Source organism: Betta splendens, chromosome 12 (genome assembly GCF_900634795.4).
Source record: "Betta splendens chromosome 12, fBetSpl5.4, whole genome shotgun sequence".
Classification (NCBI taxonomy): domain Eukaryota; kingdom Metazoa; phylum Chordata; class Actinopteri; order Anabantiformes; family Osphronemidae; genus Betta; species Betta splendens.
This window is the reverse complement of record NC_040892.2, coordinates 5,562,977-5,588,040: the sequence shown is the minus strand read 5'-3', so window position 1 is coordinate 5,588,040 and position 25,064 is coordinate 5,562,977. Positions and strand designations below refer to the sequence as shown.

At 42.8% G+C, this 25,064-nt stretch overlaps 2 protein-coding genes and 1 long non-coding RNA gene across 4 annotated transcripts; 2 read left to right on the top strand and 1 right to left on the bottom strand.

Moving 5' to 3' along the window:
* Positions 1-1,724: 1,724 nt before the first annotated feature.
* On the bottom strand, positions 1,725-3,387 carry LOC129604943 (uncharacterized). Its single transcript, XR_008696313.1, has 2 exons — positions 3,132-3,387; positions 1,725-2,891 (listed from the first exon to the last, which is right to left on the bottom strand). It is a non-coding gene; the product is annotated as an uncharacterized LOC129604943 (long non-coding RNA).
* A 319-nt stretch (positions 3,388-3,706) lies between these two features.
* Positions 3,707-17,879, top strand: fubp3 (far upstream element (FUSE) binding protein 3). Of its 2 annotated transcripts, none has more exons than XM_029169153.2 (19): positions 3,707-3,841; positions 7,171-7,282; positions 8,281-8,311; positions 8,658-8,707; positions 8,859-8,930; positions 9,426-9,483; positions 10,313-10,475; positions 10,817-10,915; positions 11,123-11,227; positions 11,332-11,434; positions 11,542-11,642; positions 11,759-11,879; positions 14,428-14,588; positions 14,852-14,925; positions 15,039-15,115; positions 15,450-15,506; positions 15,630-15,680; positions 15,767-15,894; positions 16,215-17,879. In XM_029169153.2, exons 1-19 carry the CDS (start codon positions 3,749-3,751, stop codon positions 16,221-16,223), a joined length of 1,665 nt encoding a protein of 554 aa, XP_029024986.1. In that variant the 5' UTR covers positions 3,707-3,748; the 3' UTR covers positions 16,224-17,879. The 2 variants fall into 2 exon arrangements, with proteins under 2 accessions (XP_029024986.1, XP_029024985.1); XM_029169152.2 differs by having other exon boundaries at positions 8,278-8,311.
* A 3,525-nt stretch (positions 17,880-21,404) lies between these two features.
* Positions 21,405-25,017, top strand: LOC114867437 (PR domain zinc finger protein 12-like). The gene is made up of 5 exons (XM_029170102.3): positions 21,405-21,928; positions 23,151-23,341; positions 23,476-23,631; positions 23,814-23,928; positions 24,047-25,017. Exons 1-5 carry the CDS (start codon positions 21,712-21,714, stop codon positions 24,499-24,501), a joined length of 1,134 nt encoding a protein of 377 aa, XP_029025935.1. The 5' UTR covers positions 21,405-21,711; the 3' UTR covers positions 24,502-25,017.
* The last annotated feature ends 47 nt before the right edge of the window (positions 25,018-25,064 follow it).

Genomic DNA, 25,064 nt, shown 5'->3' with positions numbered 1-25,064 from the left:
TTTGTCAGCTCGCTGTGCAGAGAGCTCACAAACAAGACCATTTAGCTATTATTTCCTCTCAGTCGCAGATACGCACGGCAGAGCCAACGCTTAGTGAGGAAAAAAAAAGGGGGCGACTGTGGGAGAGGAGCAAAATAGGACAGGTGGAGAGAGAGAGAGGGAGAGAGAGGCCCAGAGAGAGGGATGGAGAAAAGACGGGAGGTTATTGGAGCCAGGGAGGGGTCACGGTGTCCCAGGGGAGGGAAATAGTGGAAAACATCCGTAATTTTCACCACGGGATCCCACGTAATTGAGTCATTTAAAATACAGATACAGAGCTGAATCAAAGCAAAAGTGGCTGGTGAAGGAGGAGGAGAAGAGGAGGCTGAAAGGTAAAACCAAAGAGAGGTAAAAAGAAGGAGGTACAAGTGTGTGTCTCCCATTATTAGACAAAACTGGTCTGTTTATTCTTTTCATGCGTCAGTCTTCTCCTTCAAGCCGGGATGTTACCTGTCAGATGTATTTTTGTTTATTTTTATGCCAGTCTTTCACCCACCATGATTCTCCTGCTTCTGTTGGTTAGGTGTCTTTTTTATTTCTATTACTTTTTATTTTAGTTGTATTTTGAAATGTGTATTGGAAATTGCACAAATAGAATAAAAAAACAGTGAAGGACAAAATAACTGGTGGCGAACTCAGCTCATTGATTATTTAAATAACTGAAACATAGCGGTTGTACCTACATAACTACATAACCGCCTCAGTTTTCAGTTCTTAGGGAGCAAAAGTGCGAAACGTGTGTAATGGACATCATATAAAGTTTAAGTTGACTCCAATTAAAGCAGACGGTGATGAAATACGTCAAGTATGCTTTTAGGCAGCGCTGGGTTGACTACAGTCAAAAATGCTGGAAAGTGTAGGGGAAAAAAGATTCTAGAGGCGTTAGCTGCTTCATAAGTGAAGCTGCGATTGAACTGCTGGCCGTTCAGATGTATCGTGGGTTACGTCTGTGGCAGGTTTTGGCAAAAAAATCAAGATTTCTGTTTCTGATGAATTGCAGGTTCTGTGAGGTCTACCAGAATATGACTAGATAGTTTAACAAGATGGCAATAACACAATGAGGATTATGCTCAAAATAAAAGCAAAAGATGAAATAAGGTCAGCGTGTCATATGCTGCTGAGTCTATTTCTCTAGTAAAGACATGTTCAAGACAAGTTATAGCTTTTATTCCCTTCTTGTTCTTTGTGAACAATGTGTTCCTGAATGAAAGCCGTGCTGGGCTCCCTCTCGGGTCTCAGGATGTAACATTATCCCTTTCTTGCATCCTGCCTTTAGAAATTTACGCCCATAGCAGAATCATGGCAATTATTAAGCAATTACAGTTTCATATGGCCTGCTCCTTTCACATTGAGGAGGAGGAGGTGAAAGCACAGTGGTTAAAAAGAGTTACGTGTGCCAATATTGATGTTCCTTTTTTATAAAACTGGGCACGAATTCCACTCGCCAGACCCCAAAACATCACATTTTTGCTGCAGGAGAATCAAAATGGTTCAGTTACTCAGCACATGTTAATGATGATGATGATTATGATGATGATGGTGGTGATGATGATGATTTCTTGTACGTCTTGTCAATGAAAAACCTGAGTTTTGCTGAAATTATTCAGTGAGGTTAAGCTTTACCACAGTGAACCCTGGGAACAAGAATCGGCTCTATGCAAGACAATAAGGTGTGTGTGTGTATGTGTGTGTGTGTGTGTGTGTGTGTGTGTGTGTGTGTGTGTGTGTGTGTGTGTGTGTGTGTGTGTGTGTGTGATATTTGATCGGCCTCCCATGCTAACCACAGATTGACACACACAGACAGACACACACTTTGTCCAACTGCGTCACTGGCAGGACTCCAGAGACTCACACCTGCTTTAACTGCCTTTACATTTTAGTCTGTTTGACCAGATGGGGACTGAATTCATAATAAATCTGTGTCCATATGAGCTCATGTACATGTATGCATCATCTGGATGTATGATGACCACCACCTGACTGTTCCCTTTGATACTGAGCTCGAGCATCATTCCCCAGCCACCTCCAGGTTTGAATACATTGGAAGGCACATGGTAGCAATATGTTGTCTGGGTCAGGATCAGACTTCAATCATGCTAAATTGGAGGTCTTTATTTAGAGGTGCTGGTCCACTTAATTTCTCTGCGTCTTTTTTGGAGGCGATAAAATGCCCAGGGGCTGATGGGGAAGGGAAATTGATATGTGCATAGATGTCTATAAGACACAGAACTCCAAGGTGCTTGTGTCAAATTTAAGTCAGTCATCATTTTTGTAGCAGCTGCATGAACATGTATATGTATATATGTATATCATATATATATATATGTGTATATATATACTAGAAACTAGTAACTAGGGAAACTATTTAAGCGTATAGAAGCAGCACAGAACTCAGTAAACATACATTTTCTCTTATGCCATTATTGTCCATGTCATAAACTCACATTTCTTGTGTTATGAGGTATTTAACAGTTCTGAGCATTCACACCAGAAGAATTACTGGAAAATATTTACAATATACATCAAATGCCATTTTCTATAGGAAAGGTTCCCCCAGATACTGAAAACCAAGAGCACAAATCACTGTGAACTCTGTTGGACCACACATTGATTTTAGCCTTTACTGGTGCACTTTGCTCATTGACGTTTGGATACAATTTATGGAGCAGGAACTGTTTTGCATAAACAGTTTGGAAATTCGCTGCAATTTGACTTTCTTCTGTCTGGCTGCTGGCATTTTCCAGATGTTCCGCGATAGATGTTTCCACATGTGCAGCACAGGGGAAAAACCAGTGTTCCTCTGTATTCTTTTGTGTGGATGTCAGATATGTTGTGTTCCTTTTTTTTTCATTCTGTCAAAACAGAATTAAAAGTTAAGACTCTAGACAACAAAGGTGATGTTGAAATACCAGCATCTTTTGTGGCATCTTCCTTGGGTTATGGGTTAGATTTAATTCACATTTATGATTAAAATTACAAGAATGTTGAATGACATTTTTATAACTTAGGTGGTTTTCTCATTCACTCTTTAAATTACAGGAACGGTATTAATCATACAGGTATGTGGAGTTGGGAGGTCTTGTGTTACTCACTGTCAAAGATGCAAGTCCTGAGGTGAACTTAACAACATTAAAATGACGTGACATTCAATAACTTCTTTCCTTTCACAGTTCTGGGGGGATTACAGCTATTTTCACAGCCTGCTCCAGGTACACGGCCATTTAAGCCCCAGGAAAACAGGAAGACGTCCACAAGCTGACCAATCATAATAAAGCGAGGTGCGGGGAGGGGGGGCTTAAAGACACAGGACCTCAATGAGCGTTTTCATGGTCAGTTCCAGAGAAACTGTTGCATTTTTCATGCTTGAAAATCATATAATGTTGTATCAAAAGAGTCTCCGAATGAAAGTACTGACACGCCACTTTAAACTTGACAAAATCTGAACATTTTAGATTTTTGTAGAAATAATATTATACGAGGAACGTAAACCAAATCTCGATCGCCTTCAACAGTTGCCTCAGCTCGCATTGTCGATTACGTTGCTAAAATCATTTGGTTTTATTGTCTCAACAACGTGAGCTACGAGCTGCCTCCTGTCCTCGCCTCCTCGTGCTCTCAGGGCCGCTCGCGATATCACGCGGCTCGCGGAGCTTGGACTCGGCACGTGTGCTGTTTTTTTAAGTGTGGCTCTCAGCTGCCGAGGCGGAGGATGATGATGGCGGAGCTGGTTCAGGGACAGGCCTCGGTGGCTCAGCCTGGAGCGAAAGATGACTTCGCTGACACGATACGTCGGGTGCGACAGGTAAATCGCCGCGCGGCGAGCGCGAGCCGGCTGCTTTCGGGTCGCGGGCAGCTCGCGCGCTCGGCGGAGCCGGGCCGGGCTCCGGTCGGGGCACCCCGCTCCAAGCACTCCTCATGCAGCGAGCAAGCTAACGTGAAATAGCCGAGGCAGCATAACAGTTAGCTGAGTGGATAGATTAGAGTTAACACGGAGCAGGAGACGCGTTAACCGGCGGTGAAGCTGCCCGCATGGCCGGACGTGCCACGGCCCACACGAGACCGAAAGCGACGTGAGCGTGTCGGAGTTTGTGCAACTTTAGTGGGCGAAGTCGACACTGCAACCTGTTGTCAAGTCACATAAGTTGCTGCTAAGTTAGCTTAGCCGGCTAACTTACTCACACGAGTTTGGTGCTCTGGAGCCGGAACCACACCGTGATTAAACTTTCATTTAATCCACACATGACGCCTGACCGAGCGCTCCGTCTGACACGCTGTCGACGTGCTAGCTCGCTAGTTTTGAAGTCAAGGAGTTTGTTGTGCCGGATGAAGCGAAATACTGAGAAGTCGCCCAGTAACCACACACACACACACACACACACACACACACAACTCGCGATTAAACCCCATTATTTATCTTGATGAGATGTTTGTGGCCAGAGCTCGAGGCACATTGTGCACGCATCACCACGAAGTAATCCACACTAGCTCGTGTTAGCCTTTAGCATGTGTGGCACGGTGTGTCCTCAGAGTTGGAGCTAGGCCATGTAATGTAACGTCATCTGTTCAAATAAGCCCCCACTCCTCCTGGTGAGCACACGGATTTTTCCGTTGCTGTTTAGAAAACACGTTCTTAGAAATACCACCTGTATTCACTGCTAGCCTTTTTCACTGTGGCTCGTTGGTGTCGGACAGTGACAGTGTAGTCACTGTACCTGGGCAATAGTACAGCTGAGTATTCACTGAATTACACGATTAGTACAGCACCAAGTGCACTTTATAGTTTGCAAATTGGACTTTAGTCCTAAACCTGCTAGTTTAACCAGTAAACTCCAGAACAAACTGTAAACACCAGGTATATCGCCTTCATTTTTTTTCGTCCATTTACACAAGAGATCCACTCCACACATTGTGCAAAAGTCTAAAGCGTGTAATGTACAGACGCGTACTGTCCCGTAGTTTTGTGCGTGACGTGTGCCACCGTCCTATCTGTGTGTCCCACTTTTTTATCTGTGCTCACACCTTGTTCAGAAGATGTCACGTTCAGCACAACAAACTACTCGCACTCAAGGAGAAACCCTCTGCCTGTAAACCATCACCACCAACCAACAGGATGTTTGACACTTTGAATTCACATCGAAGCTGTTCATTTCAGCCGTATTTATTGTTAACTTGACAATGAGTTCCAGTGATAACACAATTGACACGGCTGTAAGTGGCCGTTTTATATTGCATGGCATCATGTGATGTCCATGTGACGTGATAACAAGGCAGGTTGGTGAGAGATGGGAAGTAGACACCTCCAGTCTAATGCTTCTCTAAACTGTGCGGTGGTGCTTTCCACAGTGCTGTTGAAGTGGTCACCTGCTTCTCATGGAAAATCGTGATGCTGCACAGGCCGACATTTCTCAGTAGCACTTTTCATGTTAGCTGCTTTAGCAGAGCAAATCGCGAAGAAGATAAACGCGCCCTCCCTTCTGCTTATTTAGTGTTTTTAATGCTAGTATTGGTGATCCAAACATAATAATCTGCCATAACCTCAACAAAAATATGATGTAAAAGTGGCAACTTAAACTCTGAAAATGGAAGTGAGTAAAAGTCAGTCATGGTTAGTATAGTATACATTAAAGCAATGACGCAGTCTCTGGGCACATTGTTCTCTCATGCTAAATATAAACTATACATACTTTCATTCCTGTGAGCCTTGTTACGCGAGTTCCTCATACAGCTCAGCTACAGTACAGCGTGTGCTATTTAGATTTATTAGAAATGACATTTATAATTGAAATTTGTCTGTACAAAGGGAACATGTTCCTTTTTATGGTGCTTGCTGTTTTGTAGAGGAAAATTCATGCTTAATTTTTATCTACTACCCTAAAGTTCTGCGATCAACACATGTTGTTAACGTAGATAGCTGGTACCCTTTTGCTACTAAAGTCACCTGAGTGCACGACTATTAACTGTAAACGCACACGGAGGCACTCTCACTGCCTCAGATGCATAATTGATTGTGAGGTGACCAAGGTAAACCAGGATCTGATGTGCACCATCCACGTGAGTGTGGGAATTTATTGTATATTCAGACTATGTTGTTTGTAAGAAACAAACTATAGAAAAATGACACAATCTTGTCTTTGTCCATTTATCACTTGGCAGTAAACCCTAGATCAGCGTCATAGCCAACGTCTGATAGTGTGACACAGACACAACACAGTTTGTCTTAACTCTCCAGACAATAAAATCTTATTTGAGTATTATGTAAAATGGCAACCGGTTTCCTTTTCTGTCCTCTTCTTTCCACTTCACCCCTCTCATTTCACTGGTGAGCTCTGAAGTAGATAATCATCCCTGAAGGTGATGGAAGACTCTAATTGCCATCTCTGCATTTTCATATTGTGAAAAAAAAATCCCAGTCAGGCACAGGTTTCAATTTAGTGTAATTTTCTGAAATGCTATATTTTTGTAATGAAAGGAGAGGTGGTAGATTAACCGGGAGTAGAAAATGCTGTTGGCATTCAGCAGCAGCGTAACCGAAGATTTACATGTCCATCACTGCAGAATCTGCATGACTTATTTAGGTCGGCGAAAGACTGATTTTTGAAAATAGGTGCAGATTGATTTTTAGCTAAGCGGTGACGTGAATATGTGCCTGTTTCTTGATGTTGAGTGCAGAGGTTGTTGTGCTGTTGCTTAACACAAACAGAAAGGTTGGGTCAGTACAGGCCAAGGATTACAAATAGGTCATTCATTGATTTGAAAAGCATAAACAAATTTTTATTTATTTATTGTTATCTTTCTATACACTGGAATGATTCAAGACCTCAGGCTTATAGGGTATGGAAATGTCTGTTTTTGGGCAGCTGTCATAACTTTCAGGCAACAAATCCACTGGCAAAATTCAGAGATGTTGCCATGATGACGCGTGTCATTTGTCAGAGAAAGCTGGAAAAGGTTATTTTCGCAGACACGCACATGGCGAGTGGTTTGAAGGAAAGGGCCATCATCCCTAATCTCAAGGACCGTAGGACTCAAGAGCATGTCAGGGCTGAAGAAGTGACTGTGAAAATGATATGTATTCAAATCATATCACTTATCTACTTCTCACCTTTTACTATATGGTCTTGTTGTCCTCAGATGGCAGCCAAGATGGGAGGAGAGCAGATGCCCAACATGAACAGTTCCCCTCCTGTCATAGACCCCTCTCTTTATGGTTTTGGAGGCCCAAAGCGTTCACTAGACAATGGGGGTAAGTCTTCAATGCCTACAGGGTTCCTGTTCTCCTACATGTTTTGTTGTTTTTCTTTATGCGGTATCAAGTGTCTGACCCTGCAGTGTGTTGTCGAAGTCCCATCCTACCTCTGTATGCCTTGTGTCTGACACAGATTTCATCCTTTTTCATACGCATGAATTGGAAATGTACGTAACTTATCTGTCAGTCTTATAGTCTTTCTACAGTTTATTCATGGATAGAAATGTCATAGGCAGTTCTTTAGCTTTGTTTAATGCACTGTTTTATTAATAATGACTGAATTCCAAAAGGAGGCTCTGAGTCAAATAAAGTAAACTTCTGAAGTTTGTAAGCTTTTTATTATTACAGACTAAAAGGACAGTTATTACATGACTGTAAAGCACTAAGTATTTTAGGTCTTCTGATTTAAAATATTCACCATACTAGTATAATGATACACGTGAGCCATCTCACTATGTTCCAGTCTTGTCCTTGTGAGTTCAGTACACCTCCTTTTTTATATTCATAGCTGTTCCATTCTCAAGCGTTAACCCTGGTGCATTTCCAGAAGAAGTGAAATCAGTGCAAACGACCATAAAATTGATTGAACCTGCTAGATATCAACTCAGGTGTTCACATCCACGGCAGCGCATCCTCCACTGACCCTGCAGGACCTTTGCGTGGTGCTACCTGTCAAAATTCAATTCAGGACCAGCAGCCACTGACCCGTCTGCTGCCGCCTCTCTATTTATGAGCAGCTCTGATTGAAATACTCACTCATACACTCGCAGGCCTGATTTCCATGCTGTTGAAAGCCCCCCACTGTGGGTCAGACACGAACATGAAGGATTGGCAGAACCGTATCCATCTGCTTCTGTCCCCTCCAGCCCCAACATTTTTTTTTTTTTCAAACTTTGCTTTGTCTGCTTTCACTTTTGCAGATATTTTTAGTACATATTTTATCTATGATCTCAAATTATGTTTAATTGGTTTGCTTTGATCTCATTTCTCAGTAGGGAATCACCTTGGTGCAATGGTACATCAAAGGTGAGCTTTCTTAATGACATGATGTTTTCAGATATATTTAATCTTTTCCTAACCGAACATAACTTTTACTGTTGTATATAAGGATTTAGTATATATTTGTTTTTTTTTTTCTTTTGAAACTAGTGCAACAGTTTTCATTCATATAGGAGGAAATCTCCATTTATTTAAACATTTTATAGCTTAAAGTAGTTACTGTTTAAATATTGCTCCTGACCATGTTGACCTTTACAGGGGATATTCTAAATCTAATGAATAATTGCAGTCCTAATGATTTTAAATTAAAAATTTTTTTGTAGAATGGTTTTCTGCATTTTTATATTTCATCCAGTCTTCGTCTCTTTCTCAGGGCTTTTGCGACAGAAGACTTCAAAGTGCCTGATAAGATGGTGGGATTCAGTAAGTAGACCTTGAGGCTATTATCGTTCAGAGTAATGTTTCATCGGTGATAATCAGTATTGACATTCTACATAGTTTTAGGTCACTGCTTCTGCACCTGTCTAAATTTTAAAAAGAGACTAACTGGTCTTTTGTCGCCACCTCTTCACAGTCATTGGAAAAGGAGGAGAGCAGATCTCAAGAATTCAACTGGAATCGGGTTGTAAAATCCAGATTGCTTCAGGTAAGCTCTGTCTAAACACATTATCTAAGCCTGCCTCTTTCTGCTGCTGGTTAGAACTGAGAGGCATTAGCTAATGAGCGATTAGGCCTCCCTAAGCCATATGTCTTTACCTGTGGGTGCACACAAACACATGCTGTAAACTGCTTGTCAGACCTGTCACTCAGGCTGGTGCCTGCAGAAAAGCCCGTTTTATCATTTTAATTTGGACGAAAACTCCTAATCCTGCATGTACTGTGTAACTCAGGTAAATGTATAGAGGAGCCACAATGTGAAAAACACATGGCAAAAACAATTATTTTCACATTTACGTGCCCAGTGTTTGTCTTTCTCAGGATCCGTGCATATGTCTGTGTTCTTTATACTTTCCTAAATGACTTTGCTTAAAGTATCATTGACATTTAGTTGTATAATAGTATATTTAAATGTAACCCTAGTACCATATGTATTATATCGCCAGGTTTTTTCATATTCAGTCAGTTTAATCTTTTTATACAGACAGTGGAGGCATGTTGGACAGACCCTGTACGCTGACTGGAACCCCAGAGAATATTGAGTAAGTCAGCACCTTTTTATAAATCTAGAAATAAGGTGTGCCAGAGTCTATAATCAACATTTGAACTGTTCTGCTGCAATCTTAACAGATGTTTCTATCTACTAAATAATTTAATTTACCTCCTATATGGAGCCATGGTGCTGAAACGGTACTTGTAAATTCATTCCTGTTCCCCACGAATGCTCAACATATGTTCTTCTTCTGAATATATTTATCCTTCATAATCTGCTTTTTTTTTTTTTTTTTTTAATGGGTGACTATAAATGGGTCTTGCACTGCATTCACAGCTCTGTAGTACTATGCTGTCTTTTTTCCCCAAACAGGCTGAAAGTGATGCAATGTAATTTTAGAAATTTGGCAGTGTATATTTTTACGCAAATTTGGCAGTGTATATTTTTATGCAAAAAGCTGTGATGAATTCCAAAAAGCGCTAACTATGAAACAGACACCTTTAGTTACCAAAACGTATGAACTTTGGCATATAACGAATTGCAGCGCAAGACAGAGCCACCTTTTACACAATGTAACGCACATCTGATGTGTGAAATGGAAAAATGAGTCTGTATCTGACATTAATCGAGACAGACAAACAGGCTCAGCTTTTGATTTTGACAGGTTTATTAAAAGCGCAGGGAGCATTTGGAAAGTATTCTTTTGTTGTTTTAACCACGGCATGAACTCAAATGTCTTTTCACATCTCCTCTTAATCAGTGACTGAATCACCTGAACATCTTTCACCGTGTGACAAAGAAAAATGTGACACAGAAATGCTTTTGTGTCAGATCTGTAACTGGTGGCACATGTCCTGCTCTCTGATCCGCCCACACAGGCAGGCCAAGAGGCTGCTCAGTGAGATCGTGGAGCAGTGTCGGTACGGCCCAGGCTTCCACAATGACATGGACGGCAACAGTTCCATCCAGCAGATTCTTATACCTGCAAACAAAGTTGGTCTGGTCATTGGGAAGGGTGGAGAAACCATCAAACAACTGCAGGTCTGGTAGCAGGTTACACTAAACTTTAGCTTCTACAGTAAATAGTTATCTTATTGTTTCTTCTTGTCTGCTTGATTGTGGACAGGCTACCTGTACTCAACACTGCTCCTTTCCAATACCTGCTGTAGTATCAACTAAAAACATCACAATCTTTCCAACTTTAAAAATAATGATTCCTTCATTAATGGCATTTAGCAGGGTTTAAAGTATTTTGGGCTTAATATTAATTCTTATTTCTTCCTGATCAAAACACAAATTTCACCCTTCAGTGAATAGTGTTTTGTGCCCCAGGTAACACTGTGATGGTTGTTTTCTGCTTCCATGTGATTCTACTCTTGCAGGAGAGAACAGGAGTGCAGATGATAATGATTCAGGATGACCCCATGCCCACTGGAGCAGACAAGCCTCTGAGAATCACTGGGGATCCCCATAAAGTGCAGGTCGGTCTCCGAGGAGCTCAGTGTGTTCCACTGTCTTTCTAGTTTACACTCGGTTTTACACATTTTATCTCTCAGCTTTTGCCAAAACATTTGGAAAAACATCTTTTTTTTTATTGAGACATTCTGCTGGGCTGTTGCTCTGCTTTACAACCATAGTTACCTGGTAATAAAACATCAGATTTTGATGTCCTTCAATCTTCTCTGCAGCAAGCCCGGGAACTTGTGGTAAAGCTCATTCGGGATAAGGACCAAGGAGACTTCAGGGTTGGCAGGGCAGACTTTGGATCCAAAATAGGTGGAAACAGTCTAGATGTAAGAGCATGCCTTTGATTTTATTAAATGCTGGACAACCATGTTCATTCTGACTGTATTCATTTATTTGGAGTAACATTTTCATTGGTCTCGTGTTTTTGCAGGTTGCTGTTCCCAGATTTGCTGTCGGCATCATCATTGGCAGAAACGGAGAGATGATCAAGAGGATCCAGAACGATGCTGGGGTCAGGATCCAGTTCAAACAAGGTAGGAAGTTAACTTTGAAACAGAGACAAAAGCAGACAGTTGATTTGAACCAGTGTCTTGGCAGCTAAGACGCATCTTTACATTTTCCTCTTGTCTTCTTTGCCCAGATGATGGGGTCAGTCCTGACAGAGTTGCTCAGGTGATGGGTCAGCCTGAACACTGCCACCATGCAGTTCATCTCATAAATGAACTGGTTCAAACAGCTCAGGTATGTATCAGCGTTTCTATTTAAAAGCATGAAAAGGCAAACATCTACAAAGTGGACCAACCAAGTGGCAACCTCCAAAATTTAATTTCCCACCTGTATAAATCCTCTTCCTGTAGGAGCGAGATGGATTTGGGGGTGCAATGGGACGCCGGGGGCGAGGTGACTCTAACGTGGGAGGACTGCAGGAAGTGACATATGCGGTACCTGCTGATAAGTGTGGCCTAGTAATTGGCAAAGGTAAATATTATGTCTTTGCTTTTAGAGTTTGATAATTTAGTAGCCCCATGAGCTTTTTGCTGGTTCTTTCTATGCAATGCAAAGATTTGTATTGTCCTACTCAGAGCATGTCCAGCTCACCAGATTGCCTTTTTCCTTTTAATAACCAAAGGCTGTCTGGTTGCATGAAGCTGATGAGAAGAGGGGGTTAGTGACCACCCTCCCATTCTCCCTCCAGGGCTCATGTATACAGCACAAGTGGCATTCATTGGCTTCACTAAGGGCTTAATGACGGGGATAATGCGTGTAATGTGACATTAATTGTTAAAGGTGCATAATAACAGCCCTCAATCATGTGGAAGGCTGCCTGGCATCTAATGAGCGTCTTTCAAGCCAATAGAGTGCAGCGAGGGAATGAATAGGAGGAATTAGCTTATTGGCTATTCATGCCCACTCTATTGCCAGCTATTTAAAAGTCATTGACCATTGCATTGGAAGGAGGTGTGTGTGAGAGAAGGGAAATGTGTGCATGCATCTTGCCTTGGTGTGTGCGTGCATGTGCAGTTGGTGGGTGGGGTCGGAGGGGGGCCTCTTTACCTAAGATAAAAACATGGCAATAGAAATGTCAAGTGGCTTTTGTGCATGTAGTGGGGCGAGGGAAACAAATAAACCTGGGCGTTGCGTCCCCCTCTTTGGGCATTAGCATATGAAGTGGGCCAATATGGTGAAGATGGCGGTGGGTCTGGATGCTGTCAGCCATTCCTTAAAGGGCGCAGTGATTAATATCTTTACGATGCCATATGCAGCCCATTGCCCCACTCTTTTGACCCCCTATACACACACTCACTCACTCACACTGCGTGATGAATCAAGCCACCCACCAACCTGCTGGGGCTTTATTACAGCTCTGAATTCATTGCAGGAGCATCCTACAGCTTAACTCGTGATTTTTGACCTAAAAAAAATCTCTAAACCTTCTTTTATTTGGTTTTGCAGGCAGATTTCTACCCCATCTCAGCAAATGCAGTTTGTTAGTGTTTCAAAGGATACTTTCTGCTGCTGACTGTTAAAACTTACATGAATTCTTGGAGATAAATAATATCTTTAGTTTAATATAAAAGCACATCTGTCTGATAAGTAAATGTCCTGCAGTTATTTTCAGTTATCAAGTCACGTGTGTGAAATCTTGGCATTAGTGGGAAGCTCATGGGGGATTCTTTGACTTGTTGGGCATGGCCCTGTCCACATCCTGAAACAGTTATCTAAAAAGCTGATGGTGGGCAAAGAATCAGAATGTTCTTTTCCTCCAATCTTCAGACACTCCTAAGTGTAGTTCTCTAATTCTGTGTCACTGCTAAATGGTTTACATGCATGAATATAGATATTGACACACTTATTTTGCCAGCCTAAATTTGGATGTAGTGTTAAAGGTTTCCATATGCGTCGGGCATATTTTTATTTATTTTATCCGCACTAAAACAGTTACCCCCAGAAAGTAGGCTTTGGGCGGAAAAGGTTAACCGCGTTGCCAACTCCTAGGTTCATGTGAAGCAGAGGTTCGTCGTTTTCCCCACCTGCAGCTAACAAGACCCTTAGCTTCGCTCTGAATGCTGTCACCAGTTGCACTTTTGTATCCCTCCTTTTCTCCAGCTCACTAAACCAGTCTCATTAATAAGGCCTGTATTATCTGTTCTCACTACAGCCCAGTCCATGAAATGAATAGTCAGGGTCTTCATTGCTCTCTGCTGTCTGACTAGAAGAGCTCATAATGGCTTCATTAAGGCAGAAGTTTCATTTGGTTGACAATGGGTTAATGGCCCATGTGCAGTCTGTTGCCAGCAAGGAATAGGCTACGGAAGGAGGAGAGGTTTTGATGAGCGTTTTCATTCGGAGGTCAGCCAGGGTCATCAGAGTGTCAGCCACAAGTGAACAAATGTGTAATTGATGTTGGGACAGCCCTAGTGTCCCCCCGGGAAGCACCCTCAGCCTTTTTCATTCAGATGGGCATTGTGGCGGGAGGGGGGCAGCCGTATGCCCCCCGTCCACTCCCTCCTCTCATCACAGAAGACAACACATAGTCAAGAATGAAAAGGGTAAGAGAGACAAACGATATCCCAGAAGGAGGATACGCTTCAATTTTGGCCCTTTTCTCCTGCCAGCTATGTTTCATTTCTCCCTGCTGGTGTAATTGCTCTCCCCACACGTCGGGAAGCTGGCATCTGATGCGGCGTGGTGGGGGTGGTGTGCAGGAGATGTCTCCTTTTGTTTCCCGATTTGCATGGATGTTACCACAGAATGGTAGATAAGTGGTGAGACACATGCCAGAGTCTTCGTAAGGTACAACTACCACGGTCTGGTCTATTGCCACGTTCAATATGAGCATCGTTACCATTTAGCAAGTCTGTAATCGCAGATCAGGCTTAAAGTTAATAACCCTTCTGAATGTAACCATGTGAATGTGTGGCGTTCAACATTCACTTATGAACTGTATGTTGATGTGACCTCAGAGAGGTGTGAGGGGCTTGCAGATGAAAAAGCACACTGACGTTAAAGGACATCATCTCTTCAGGTGGAGAGACCATCAAGAACATCAAAGAGCAGTCCCGTGCCCATGTGGAGCTACAGAGAATCCCGCCGCCCAACACCGACCCCAACGTACGCATCTTCTCGATCCGAGGCACCCCTCAGCAGTTGGAGAAGGCCCGCCAGCTGATCGATGAGAGAATTGGGGTAGGTGGTCTGACTCCTACCCTCGCTGCCCCCCCTCAAGTCACTATTGTCTTTCCTGATATTCATGAGTGCACATGTCAGTGGCGAGGAGCTGCTGTGGTGCTGGTGGCCGGCAGGATGTCACCAGAGGTTAAACATGAAGAATCCATCAAATGGACTTAATGGAGTGCATCAGCAGCCAGCCCTGCCCTCTGACCTTGCCTGTTGGCTCCCTTTAAACACAAGTGTGGTCTCTCTCTTGCTTTTCCCTTTTTCTGCTACAGAGCCCAGGCATGGGGGGCAACAGCAGCTTTGGCATGAATCCCTACAACCAAGGACCAACCACTCCTCCTCAACAGTAAGGTTTCACTTCTCTCATGTCGCGTTTGGCCAGTAATGCATTAAAAGAAATGAAACCGAAGGTAGGACCCAATTTCTGAGAACAATTCTGCCTAATTTTGTTTTTTAAAGTGGACCTCAGACGTTCATGACTGGAGGATGGGGTACGACCTTTCAGATATGGCAGCCTCAAGGCCAACAGGACCACAGTAAGTCAATACAAAACAGCCTGAATTTTGCTCAGATGGATAATTGTTGTCAAACCTGAAGAAAGAACATCAAGTCTGTCAAGAGTCTTGTCTGAATGTTTAGATCTCCATTTGATCCAGAGCAGCAGTCAGGCCAGTTTTATTGCTGTTCTGTGCTCCGTCTCATGCAAACTGGGATGAGAGCGTTGCATTCCCTGTGGCTAACCACGTCTTTCCTGTATGGACAGATTCTAAAGCTGCTATCAATGGAAATAATTAGAGAGCAGAAGGTGGAAAGGCGAACGCTTAGCTCGCCCTCAGTAACTCTTGTGGCGTTATCTGTGTCTGGTTTCAGGTCACAATGGATCCCAGACGGGCCAGATGGACTGGGAGCAGTATTATAAAAAGCTAGGCAAGTGTCATTCAGAGAGAAAAGAATATTTTAAATGGCTGCTCAGGGCTTAATGTCTCTCTCATTTAGCTTTTCATACACTTCGCTCGCATCAGTCTGGTGTCAAATAAAAATCTCTTGCAGGTCAGCAGAATCAAGCTCAGAGCACTGCTCCTGAATACAACAAATCTTGGGGTAAGTTTTACAACACTCATACTACAGGTTTGACGCCTCAAAGCTGTTATTACTACTCCTTATTTTATGCATTCGCCACTCTTTAGGCCAGGCAGCCAGTCCTGCATCTCAGCAGACCTCTAATCCCGACTACAGCGCCTGGGTTGACTTCTACAGACAGCCGATGGCCTACTTCAACCAAGGAGCACAGCAGGCACAAGCCCCAGGCCTTCAGGTGAGAGGGTGCACTGCCTCAAGCTTTAGCTGTGCACCAGCACAGATCTTAGGGCGGTTTCTTTTTCTTTCTTATAGTAAAAAAACATTAATACTGTTTTTGTTGCTATTTAGTTTTTCTAGATATAAGGAATTAAGGGCCAATAATTACTTGTAGTCCCAAACGGCAGTAAACAATTAGTTTTGTCGTCTTGTTAGTCTTTTGTCAGAATGAAACAAAACTTTTATCACTGTTCCTTTTTAATATCCAAATGTCAAATGTGTTATTTATTTAGTTGAAAATAGCTGTAATTCAAAGCCATTACCTGGTTTTCTTCACAGGATCATTAGAGAAGCCTCCCAGGTTAAAGACTTGAATCACTGAGATGATGAAAACGGCCCTTTCTGAACAGAGGGGGGTCTAGATTTGCAACGCCTTCAAGACTTTTTTTCTTAGTGAGAAACACTAGCTGTAGAATGACTTGTATGATAACGTTAATATTTCTAAAATCAGGAACATTTATTTGTTACTAAATGCTTATGTACACTGTTTTACGTTTTTTTGGATAGACAGTATCTGGGATCCCTTTTTGGACTTGAGAGAGCTGTTTTGTTTTTTTTCTATACTTTCCTGTCTTTGACTCAGATTGTTTCGCCAAAACGAACCCAAGACTTGTAACATTTCACAAGGCAATATGATCTATTTTTTTCTAGTTCTGTTGATATGAAACCATGATTATAAGCTTAGCAGTGTTGAATAGTGCCTGTCATGTCATAAGATGTTTAAAGAGTGTGTTAAATTGTTTTCCTTTTACATAATTCAGTGAAATGAAACTGTGATGTTTTGTTACAGGAAATGTATTTTTGTTACAAGGTTTAAAAAGGATTAATGTCCACCAGTGGCAATAGTTCTACTTTAATTCCTGATGTGCATTGTATGCTGTTTTTCATTGTCATTTTATTGTGCTCTGGTTTAACAAAAGGTGCAATATCTTATTTCACTTTTGAAACAAAGATGGGTATATTTTGACAGACTTTTAACTTGTAGTTTTAAGATGTTTCTTTATTTCAAATTAAATGTCATGGATAATTTATTACATTGATCTGATTTATTTCATTGATAGAATTTAGGGGGATGTTGCAAATAGCTGTTTTGCCTTTGCTATCTTGTAAGACTGTGTATATATCGCATATATTTGACTGTTAATTTAAAAAATATATTTCATATATAAACTTATCTAGATTTCCTTCCTGGGATCAGTGGTGCAGGAAAATTGTCCCTCTTTTTCTGTTTTCATACTGAAAATGTTGTAACTGTGTGATTTGAAATTTGATGTTGCATCTTGTTATGAAGAAAACTAAGAAGTGGTAGATTTTTGTGTATGTTTTGTACCTGAACTATTCAAGACTGCTAAGCCTCTGTACTTCTACCTGTGTAAAATTTAATGTAGTATTTTTATGTTTTAAGTATTATGATCAAAAACTGTCTTATTTGGAACCTCCCAGTTCACCAACACCCCACTGAGCCCTTGCTGTGGACTCAGTGGGGTGTTGGACTCAGTCCAATGCTAATAACTTTTTAATTAATTTTTTATTTGTTTGTGTGAGCTAATATAAATGATGCATTATTATGGAAAATGATTCTGGTATTAGTGTCATTCTTGACAAAGGGATATAATTTCAAGATGTCTAATTATGAGGTTTGTTTGTTTTGTTTTTTTCCCTTACGTGTACAGTTAACCATGTATTAAAAACATCCAGACTACCTTTGTGTACTGTTAAGCTGATTTTCTGTTTGTCAATAATATAAGCTCTTGGATGTCTTCTGTTGTATTATGATACAAAGTGTTGATTACGCTAGGTTTGATGCATAGAGGTTATATAGGCCAACTGTGTGTATTCATGTTTTATAAGCAGAATATATATCTATTTTCTATAGTCCATTGCCAGTTCTCTAATTCAAATAAATTTTCCGCAAGCCTCTCTTGTGGTTGAGTTATATCGTTACCAAGTTTTAAGTGTTACCTTATTCCTCTGCTTTTTAGTTCAATGCACTTTGACCTTTAGTGAAACACTTGAGTAAATGCCTGGTGAATATTTCTCCAACTGTGCACATCACAACAACAGATACTGAGGTACTTTTCATTAGTACACGGACACTCGACGTCTCTGCGTGCTGCTATAATTGCGGCCTTTTTATGTGAAATATGAAAAACGTTTGTTCATCTACTTTACAGCCTGATTAAAGTAACATGCAATGAGGTAAAATGTTCTGCCTGACTCTTCTCCAACTGCTGTTTTATCACTGATTGTCTGAAGTTACTTATGGTTTACGTATAAGGTATCCTCAACGTAATCCTTTCCTCTGCACCAGCGTTGCTTCTTTGTGGCCGACAGCACGTCTGATCTCCACTCCCCACCACCTTTGTCACTGCAAATCTCAGTGCTCAGCAGGGGGCCTTGTGCTATAGTGGCACTGGATTGATTCCGTGCAGCTGTTTACAAATTCAGCAATTGATTCTGATCCCCCTTTATTTCCAATTAAGGCTAATTTTATTTATGTCAGTTTTACACCTCAAATCATCCACTGAGTTCAAGTTTAACAGTAGTTCGCCGCTTTTGATGGACAAATTGTTGCTTTTTTTGAAATGTCCTGTTCACCAAAGATTTCTTTTGTTATCTCTGTTAGTGATGATGTCATCGGCCTTCGCTTTTTTATAGTCCTGGGATCTTGGATCTCGTCATGTTGGCCTACTGAGCTTGTTTTGGTTCTCTCTGGCTCTGGGACAGTCGTGGGCTTTGTGTGACTCTTTTTTTTTTGCATCCCTGACCTGGGATGATTGAGATGTTGGCCCTGTTGTCACAGATAATGGGAGGAGAGTCTTTGGTGTTGATGACTTCTTGGCCACATTGGAGTTTTCTCCTGAAGTTAAGACTCTTTGCCCATGTCTCTTTACAGAAAACGAAAGGGGGTGCTGAGTGTTAGCCTTGAAACACTTGAAGTTATAACTTGCTTCAGCTCAGATTATGTGGTCCCAAAACTACCTTTGTGAGGAGAGACTATAATACGTCCTATGTCCTCACTGTCAAAGCAACAACTTTGGAATCAGTTTACAGCCAGTTTCAAGTTTCCTCCAACGCTGCTGGAGTTTGTCATTTTAAGATGATGGTTCTTCAGAAGATGTGTTGGTGGCCTCATGATGCACAGCCAAACTCTGTGAAACAGGTGGGAGAACACGCTCCTGTGACATCTGTGCTGATGTGGCTTGAGATCTTATATGGAAATTCATTTTTATTTGTATTTTAACGTGTTAAAAATTTGGATATATTCATATACAGATAATGTTACCTTCTGAATAATTAAATGAATAAGAACTGCTCCAGACGCGGAGGGCTGCAGCTGCTTAAGTCAAATTGCGGACTGAACAGTTCCAAAAACATTTTCCATGCTGCGTAAATTGAGGAGGACACGCGCACACACCTCCACTTCCTCCAAAACGAGCAGGTGTCCCGGCTCCCCCCGTTCCGTTCAACATGAAAGAGGGAAAGCAAAAAAAAATCTTTTCTGGTCGGAGAGGAGGAGGAGGGGGGGGGGGGGGGGGGGGGGGGGGGGTGCACCTCGCTCACCTTTGCAACAGATAAGCCGATCTTCAGTATCCCGCACACTGTGGCAGCTACCTTAATCTGTTTTTAATGACACTGTAGAGGATCCCGAGAGACCGCGCGCTCTTTCTCTCCAGCTGTTTGCGCGCCTGTGTGTGTGTGTGTGTGTGTGTGTGTGTGTGTTCCCCGCAGGTTTCTCTTAACGTGACTAGTCACGTTTTTAACGCATTTTGTCATTTTTCGTTTTTATTTTACGCAGCTAAATCATAAAAAAATAAACAATTTCAAAAGTTAATTCATATCAATTTTTTAAAAAATCCCGCTGTGTGATCATTAAAACTTAAATAGTTTAACGTGATCGAACCTGTTTTGTCCTTCAGTGTTTTTATCTCTCCTGATGAGCGTAAACTCTGCTGTTAATCCACAAACAAACGCTTTTCTTTGATAGGTTTCCCACCACCTCTTTGAAATAAAACAATTACTGCCCTCTTTGTGCAATAATTGTCAATCATCCACATTAAATTGATAAGCTTTAAATAGACGGAATAATAGCTTAAATTGTTTTACAATGGAACAGCTAAGCAGGATGATTTGCTATTGCTGACATGCCCGCGGCTTTACCAGCTCCAGATAATGCCACAGGTTAATGCATAAATAAGCAAATCAAATCCATGCGTTACCCCAATTCAATTCATTTAATTCCTCTTTAATAAAGAAGCGGCCCCGCCCCCCTGTCCCTGCCATTTACCTCGGATTTGTGCCATGAATGCTATAAATGTAAATCAATCTAGATGAGAAAGAATCCCATTGAAAGAGCAGAGAAATTTCATCTGGGAAAAGGAGACAAACGTAGGAGGGGCCCTGCTCATAAAAAGCAGCTGTTTCACAGTAATCTTTTTTCGTGCCCTGTCACTCACCTTGCCTTTTCACTATCTCTGCTGCTCAACAAAACTCTGCGCCATTGTATTTAGTTGCCACATCTTCTTTCTCATTACATCGCCATAGTCCATATTCGTCCACAGAGAGAAAAGAGAGGGAGAAAGAGGGAGAGAGCGCCACTTGCCCAGCTTTTTCGGACAATCCCCTTGTAGTTGTTGGAGAGAAAAGACGAGTGCATGGATGTCAAATTGCCCTCAAAACACCATGAAAGATTGATTTGCAGCACTTTTCAGGGCCCTGACATTACTTGGAGGGGAGCTGAATAGGAAACCTGTGAGCCGGGGATGGAATAAAGATGTCCTCTCTGCTGGAAAAGAAGGAAAACTGCCCATTTAGCCCCAGTCCATCAAGTCCGAAAAATAGGCAAGAGAGGAAAAAACACAGAGGACTGTGACTATAGAGAAGAAAGGAGCGTAAATGCTCATCTAAACGTTGCCACAATGCGAAGGGGGCTCCGAACAACAATGAATATTAAACCGCTTACCTCAACAAGGGCTTGAAAAAGTGAACCACGTCAAAACAGCTTTGCATTTTTTGCATGCGAACAAAGCTGCGGGACGCGCACAAAAAAAAAATCCACGTCGAACTTGTTTCCATTCTCGTCATTCCCGCGCTCAGCCCTCACAAAAAAAAATTAATATCACCAGCGCATGAATGCGAAATGCCTGAGAAGAAAATGGGCGAGCAGATCCCAGACTCGATGACCCACTTCTGCCCGTTTGAACAAACTTTCTTTCTCTTCGGCTGTTTTTACCTTTGCTGCGTTATTTTTCGCAGTCGCGCGCTAATATTAAATCAAGCGTGGGCCTAAATAGAAAATAAGACCAACTCGTGCTTCATCATCAGCTGTCCGCATCCGTTTATTTGCTTATTTCCATTTTAAGAATAGCCTAAAATGCACTCTCAGCCGCGCTGGTTTCGTAAATACAGATAATTGGTGACAATAAAGTTTGGGCCGCCGTCTCCCTCTCCCCTGCGCGTCTCCGCTGGGTGCTGCCTGCAGCAGGCAGGTCCTCGCCGTGAGGGGTGTGTCATTAATAAGTAATTAGCCAGGGGTCACGCCAGCCACTTATATAAGAGGCCCTCGCAGCCAGACGCAGTAGCTTTACGCACGGTTTGGAGCAGAGGCACGGACTGAGCCGCAGCTCTGCGTCCACTACTCCCTTCTTTTTCTTTTTTTTCCGCCTCGCTCCACTCGCAGCAGCCGCGTCGCCGTCGCCGTTCCCGGGGGCTTTCTTTCCACCAACCCGCCTCCTTCTCCATCCTTGCTTTTTTTTCAAAAAAAGGAGAAGTCAACATGGGCTCCGTGCTTCCCGCCGACGCTCTGGCCCTCAAGTCTGGATTTAAGTGTCCGAGCCGCGCTCTGTCGGACGTGATCACGTCGGACATCCTGCACAGCTTCCTGTACGGCAGGTGGAGGAACGTGCTGGGCGAACACCTGACGGAGGAGCGGCAGAGCAGCAGCCCCAAGACCGCCTTCACCGCCGAGGTGCTGGCGCAGTCTTTCGCTGGAGGTACGTTGAGATGCGCGTTTGAGCAAACGTGTCAAATTGTGCATTTTTGAACACTTGGCTGAGTGCATATTTTATTTCAGCCTTGTGAAAATATTCTTAACATATTTTTTTGCTGAAATTCTGGAGTGTAATTAATCCCAGTCTGCAGCGAGTGTGTGATCACTCACTCACAATTCGAGATGATCCGAAAAACCTTAACTTTTCTAAATATAATATATTTTTCAAACATTTTTCGTTTGTTTCTGCGCTTCTCCCTATTCTGCTGCTTTTATTTCGAGCCATTTAACGCATTAACCCGTTCAAAGCTCCGAGACCTCGCGTTTGGAGCCTTGTTAGGCGTGTAACTGCCGCTGATTGAAAGACGCAGAGCATTAAATTCATTTGGTTAACTTTGTGCTTGACCTGGGAAAGTTTCCACTTAAGAGAGAGAGAAAGGTTTCCTTTCTTTAAGACGTCCCGGGTTTTATCCCGCATTCATCAATCTCCGGACAGTCTCTTTTCCTCTCTTGGCAGCTATGGGGCTCCGGAGCTTTTCTCCTTCTCTCCCCTTAAAAGATTTGCTGTTCCCCGCATAATGCACCGTGAAGGCTAAATCTAATGCTATTCATTGCATGTCAACCATCTAATCGCCTTTCCATTTTTTTGTTACAGAAATTCCTGGGTCTTTTAAACAAGTCCTCGTTTCATTCAGCGCAAATTTATTGCTACAAAGTTCTTAAAAGGATAATGAATTTGGAATTAGCCGTTTCTTTTCCAGTAAACTTTAATGAATATCACATCGTGAGCATGACAAATTGCTGGACCCTGGGCAATAGTGGACCCCCGTTTGGCCGGTTTTTACAGCTTTAAAACTTAGGGGGGAAAAAAATCTTTGATTTTCACATTAAAGAAGCGCAATTTTTCTTTTTCCCCCCTTTTCTGATGCGCATGAAAATGCTTTCCGCGGAGGTTTTATCTGTGCAACAAAAACGTCCAATTGAGCCAGATAATCGAATTAAACGGGTGATAATGTGCAGTTTAATATTTCGTGACTAAAATAAGATCCAGTCAAATACTGCTTTCAGGACTTTTCCCACAATCCGGTTTCACGCGACGTTCTGACATTCACACACTGTGACCGCAACATTTATTCTTGGTTTTCTAAAGTTTATTGTGAAATTATCAATCTCTAGCAGACAGAGTTGTCAACTCAAAACTCACAAGCTCGCGTTTCTGTTCGCAGAGGTGCAGAAGCTGTCCAGCCTGGTGCTGCCCAGCGAGGTGATCATCGCCCAGAGCTCCATCCCCGGAGAAGGTCTGGGCATCTTCTCAAAGACCTGGATCAAAGCCGGAACCGAAATGGGCCCATTCACTGGGAGAGTCTTGTCCCCTGAACACGTGGACCTGCTCAAGAATAACAACCTAATGTGGGAGGTGAGTTTTAACAGTTTTACTGAAGCCTTCTATATTTGAGGCCTGTGATGCTCGACGTTAAACCGATCTGTTAAACGTTAAATCCACTTTGCTTCCTGGTTCTGAAACTTGTTGCGTCTCTCATTTGCGCCCAGGTGTTTAACGAAGACGGCACCGTGCGTTATTTCATCGACGCGAGTCAGGAGGATCAGCGCAGCTGGATGACCTACATCAAGTGCGCCAGGAACGAACAGGAGCAGAACCTGGAGGTGGTGCAGATCGGCAGCAGCATCTTCTACAAGGCGGTGGAGGTGGGAACTAAAACAAAGTAACAGTTTAGCGGATACGGGAGTAAATGTCCTTTAGAACAGCGTCACCTGTTGACAGAAATGAATATTGAACTGATTCTAATTTAGACGAGCTGATTGATGGGTGGCACGAAAGTCCCATGTTGATATTAACGGACATTCTCCATCTTTTGTTGCTCCTCCAGACCATTCCTCCAGACCAGGAGCTTCTTGTCTGGTATGGGAACACCCACAACACATTCCTGGGAATCCCTGGAGTTCCTGGAGTCGAGGAGGAGCACCAGAAAAAAAGCAGAAATGGTGAATGAGCATTTTAATACTGCAAATATTTTGGTGATAAAAATCCACCATTTGAGTCGAGTAGCTTCCACCCGAGACAACCTTTGACTAACATTGCCCCCTTTTCCCACTCCCTCAGATGAGTCCCACTCCTGTGACGGCTCTTCCTCGTGCTCGCCCTCCTCCTCCGCCTCCTCCTCCTCCTCCGCGGCCACCACCGCCGGCCGCATGCGCTGCGTCATCTGCCACCGCGGCTTCAACTCCCGCAGCAACCTGCGCTCGCACATGCGCATCCACACGCTGGACAAGCCGTTCGTGTGCCGCTTCTGCAACCGCCGCTTCAGCCAGTCGTCCACGCTGCGCAACCACGTGCGCCTGCACACCGGCGAGCGGCCCTACAAGTGCCACGTGTGCCAGAGCGCCTACTCGCAGCTCGCCGGCCTGAGAGCGCACCAGAAGAGCGCGCGGCACAAGCCGGTGGCGGCCGGCGCCGACGCGGCCCCCCAGGTGTCGCCCCCCCCGCCGCAGATTAGCGCCATAGCGCACCAGCACCCGATGCCCCTCGTGCACCACATCCCCACCATGGTGCTATGATGACGCAAACACGGCGGGACAGTCGGGAGGAACAACGTTGCACTTTCGTGAGAGCGGAGCTCCCGGAGGAGGACACTCCTCAGGGTGGAAACAGACGTGGTGTTAAAGCATTTCACAAAGACATTCAAATGTGTTGCCTTATTTAAATTGCAGAGCGATGTTTTAATGTTTGTATTTTGGAACTTTAAAAAAACACCTATGTTACAAGACTGGGTCATTTTGGTAACTAAAACGTGTCAAATGTCACTTGATCAAATGTGAGACGAGTCAAATGTTTTCAACATGTTTTACATTTTACATTATATCTCCTAAAGATCGTTTGAGCTCGCACTCAGAGATTTTAGTCAGTAGAAACGAAGACCCATCGCTCCATAATGTAAACAGAACCTGTCACTTTAACCTTTAAGACTTTGGAAAATGGTGTCATTGTAAAATTGTATTGTACGCTACTGTACATGTGAATGTAAATATATTTGTGTTTTCTTCTATTCTAAATAAATGATATGCTCCAATACAGTGAATTTCATCAGTTTGTGTTCGTTTGTATTAAGAGTAAGAAAAGC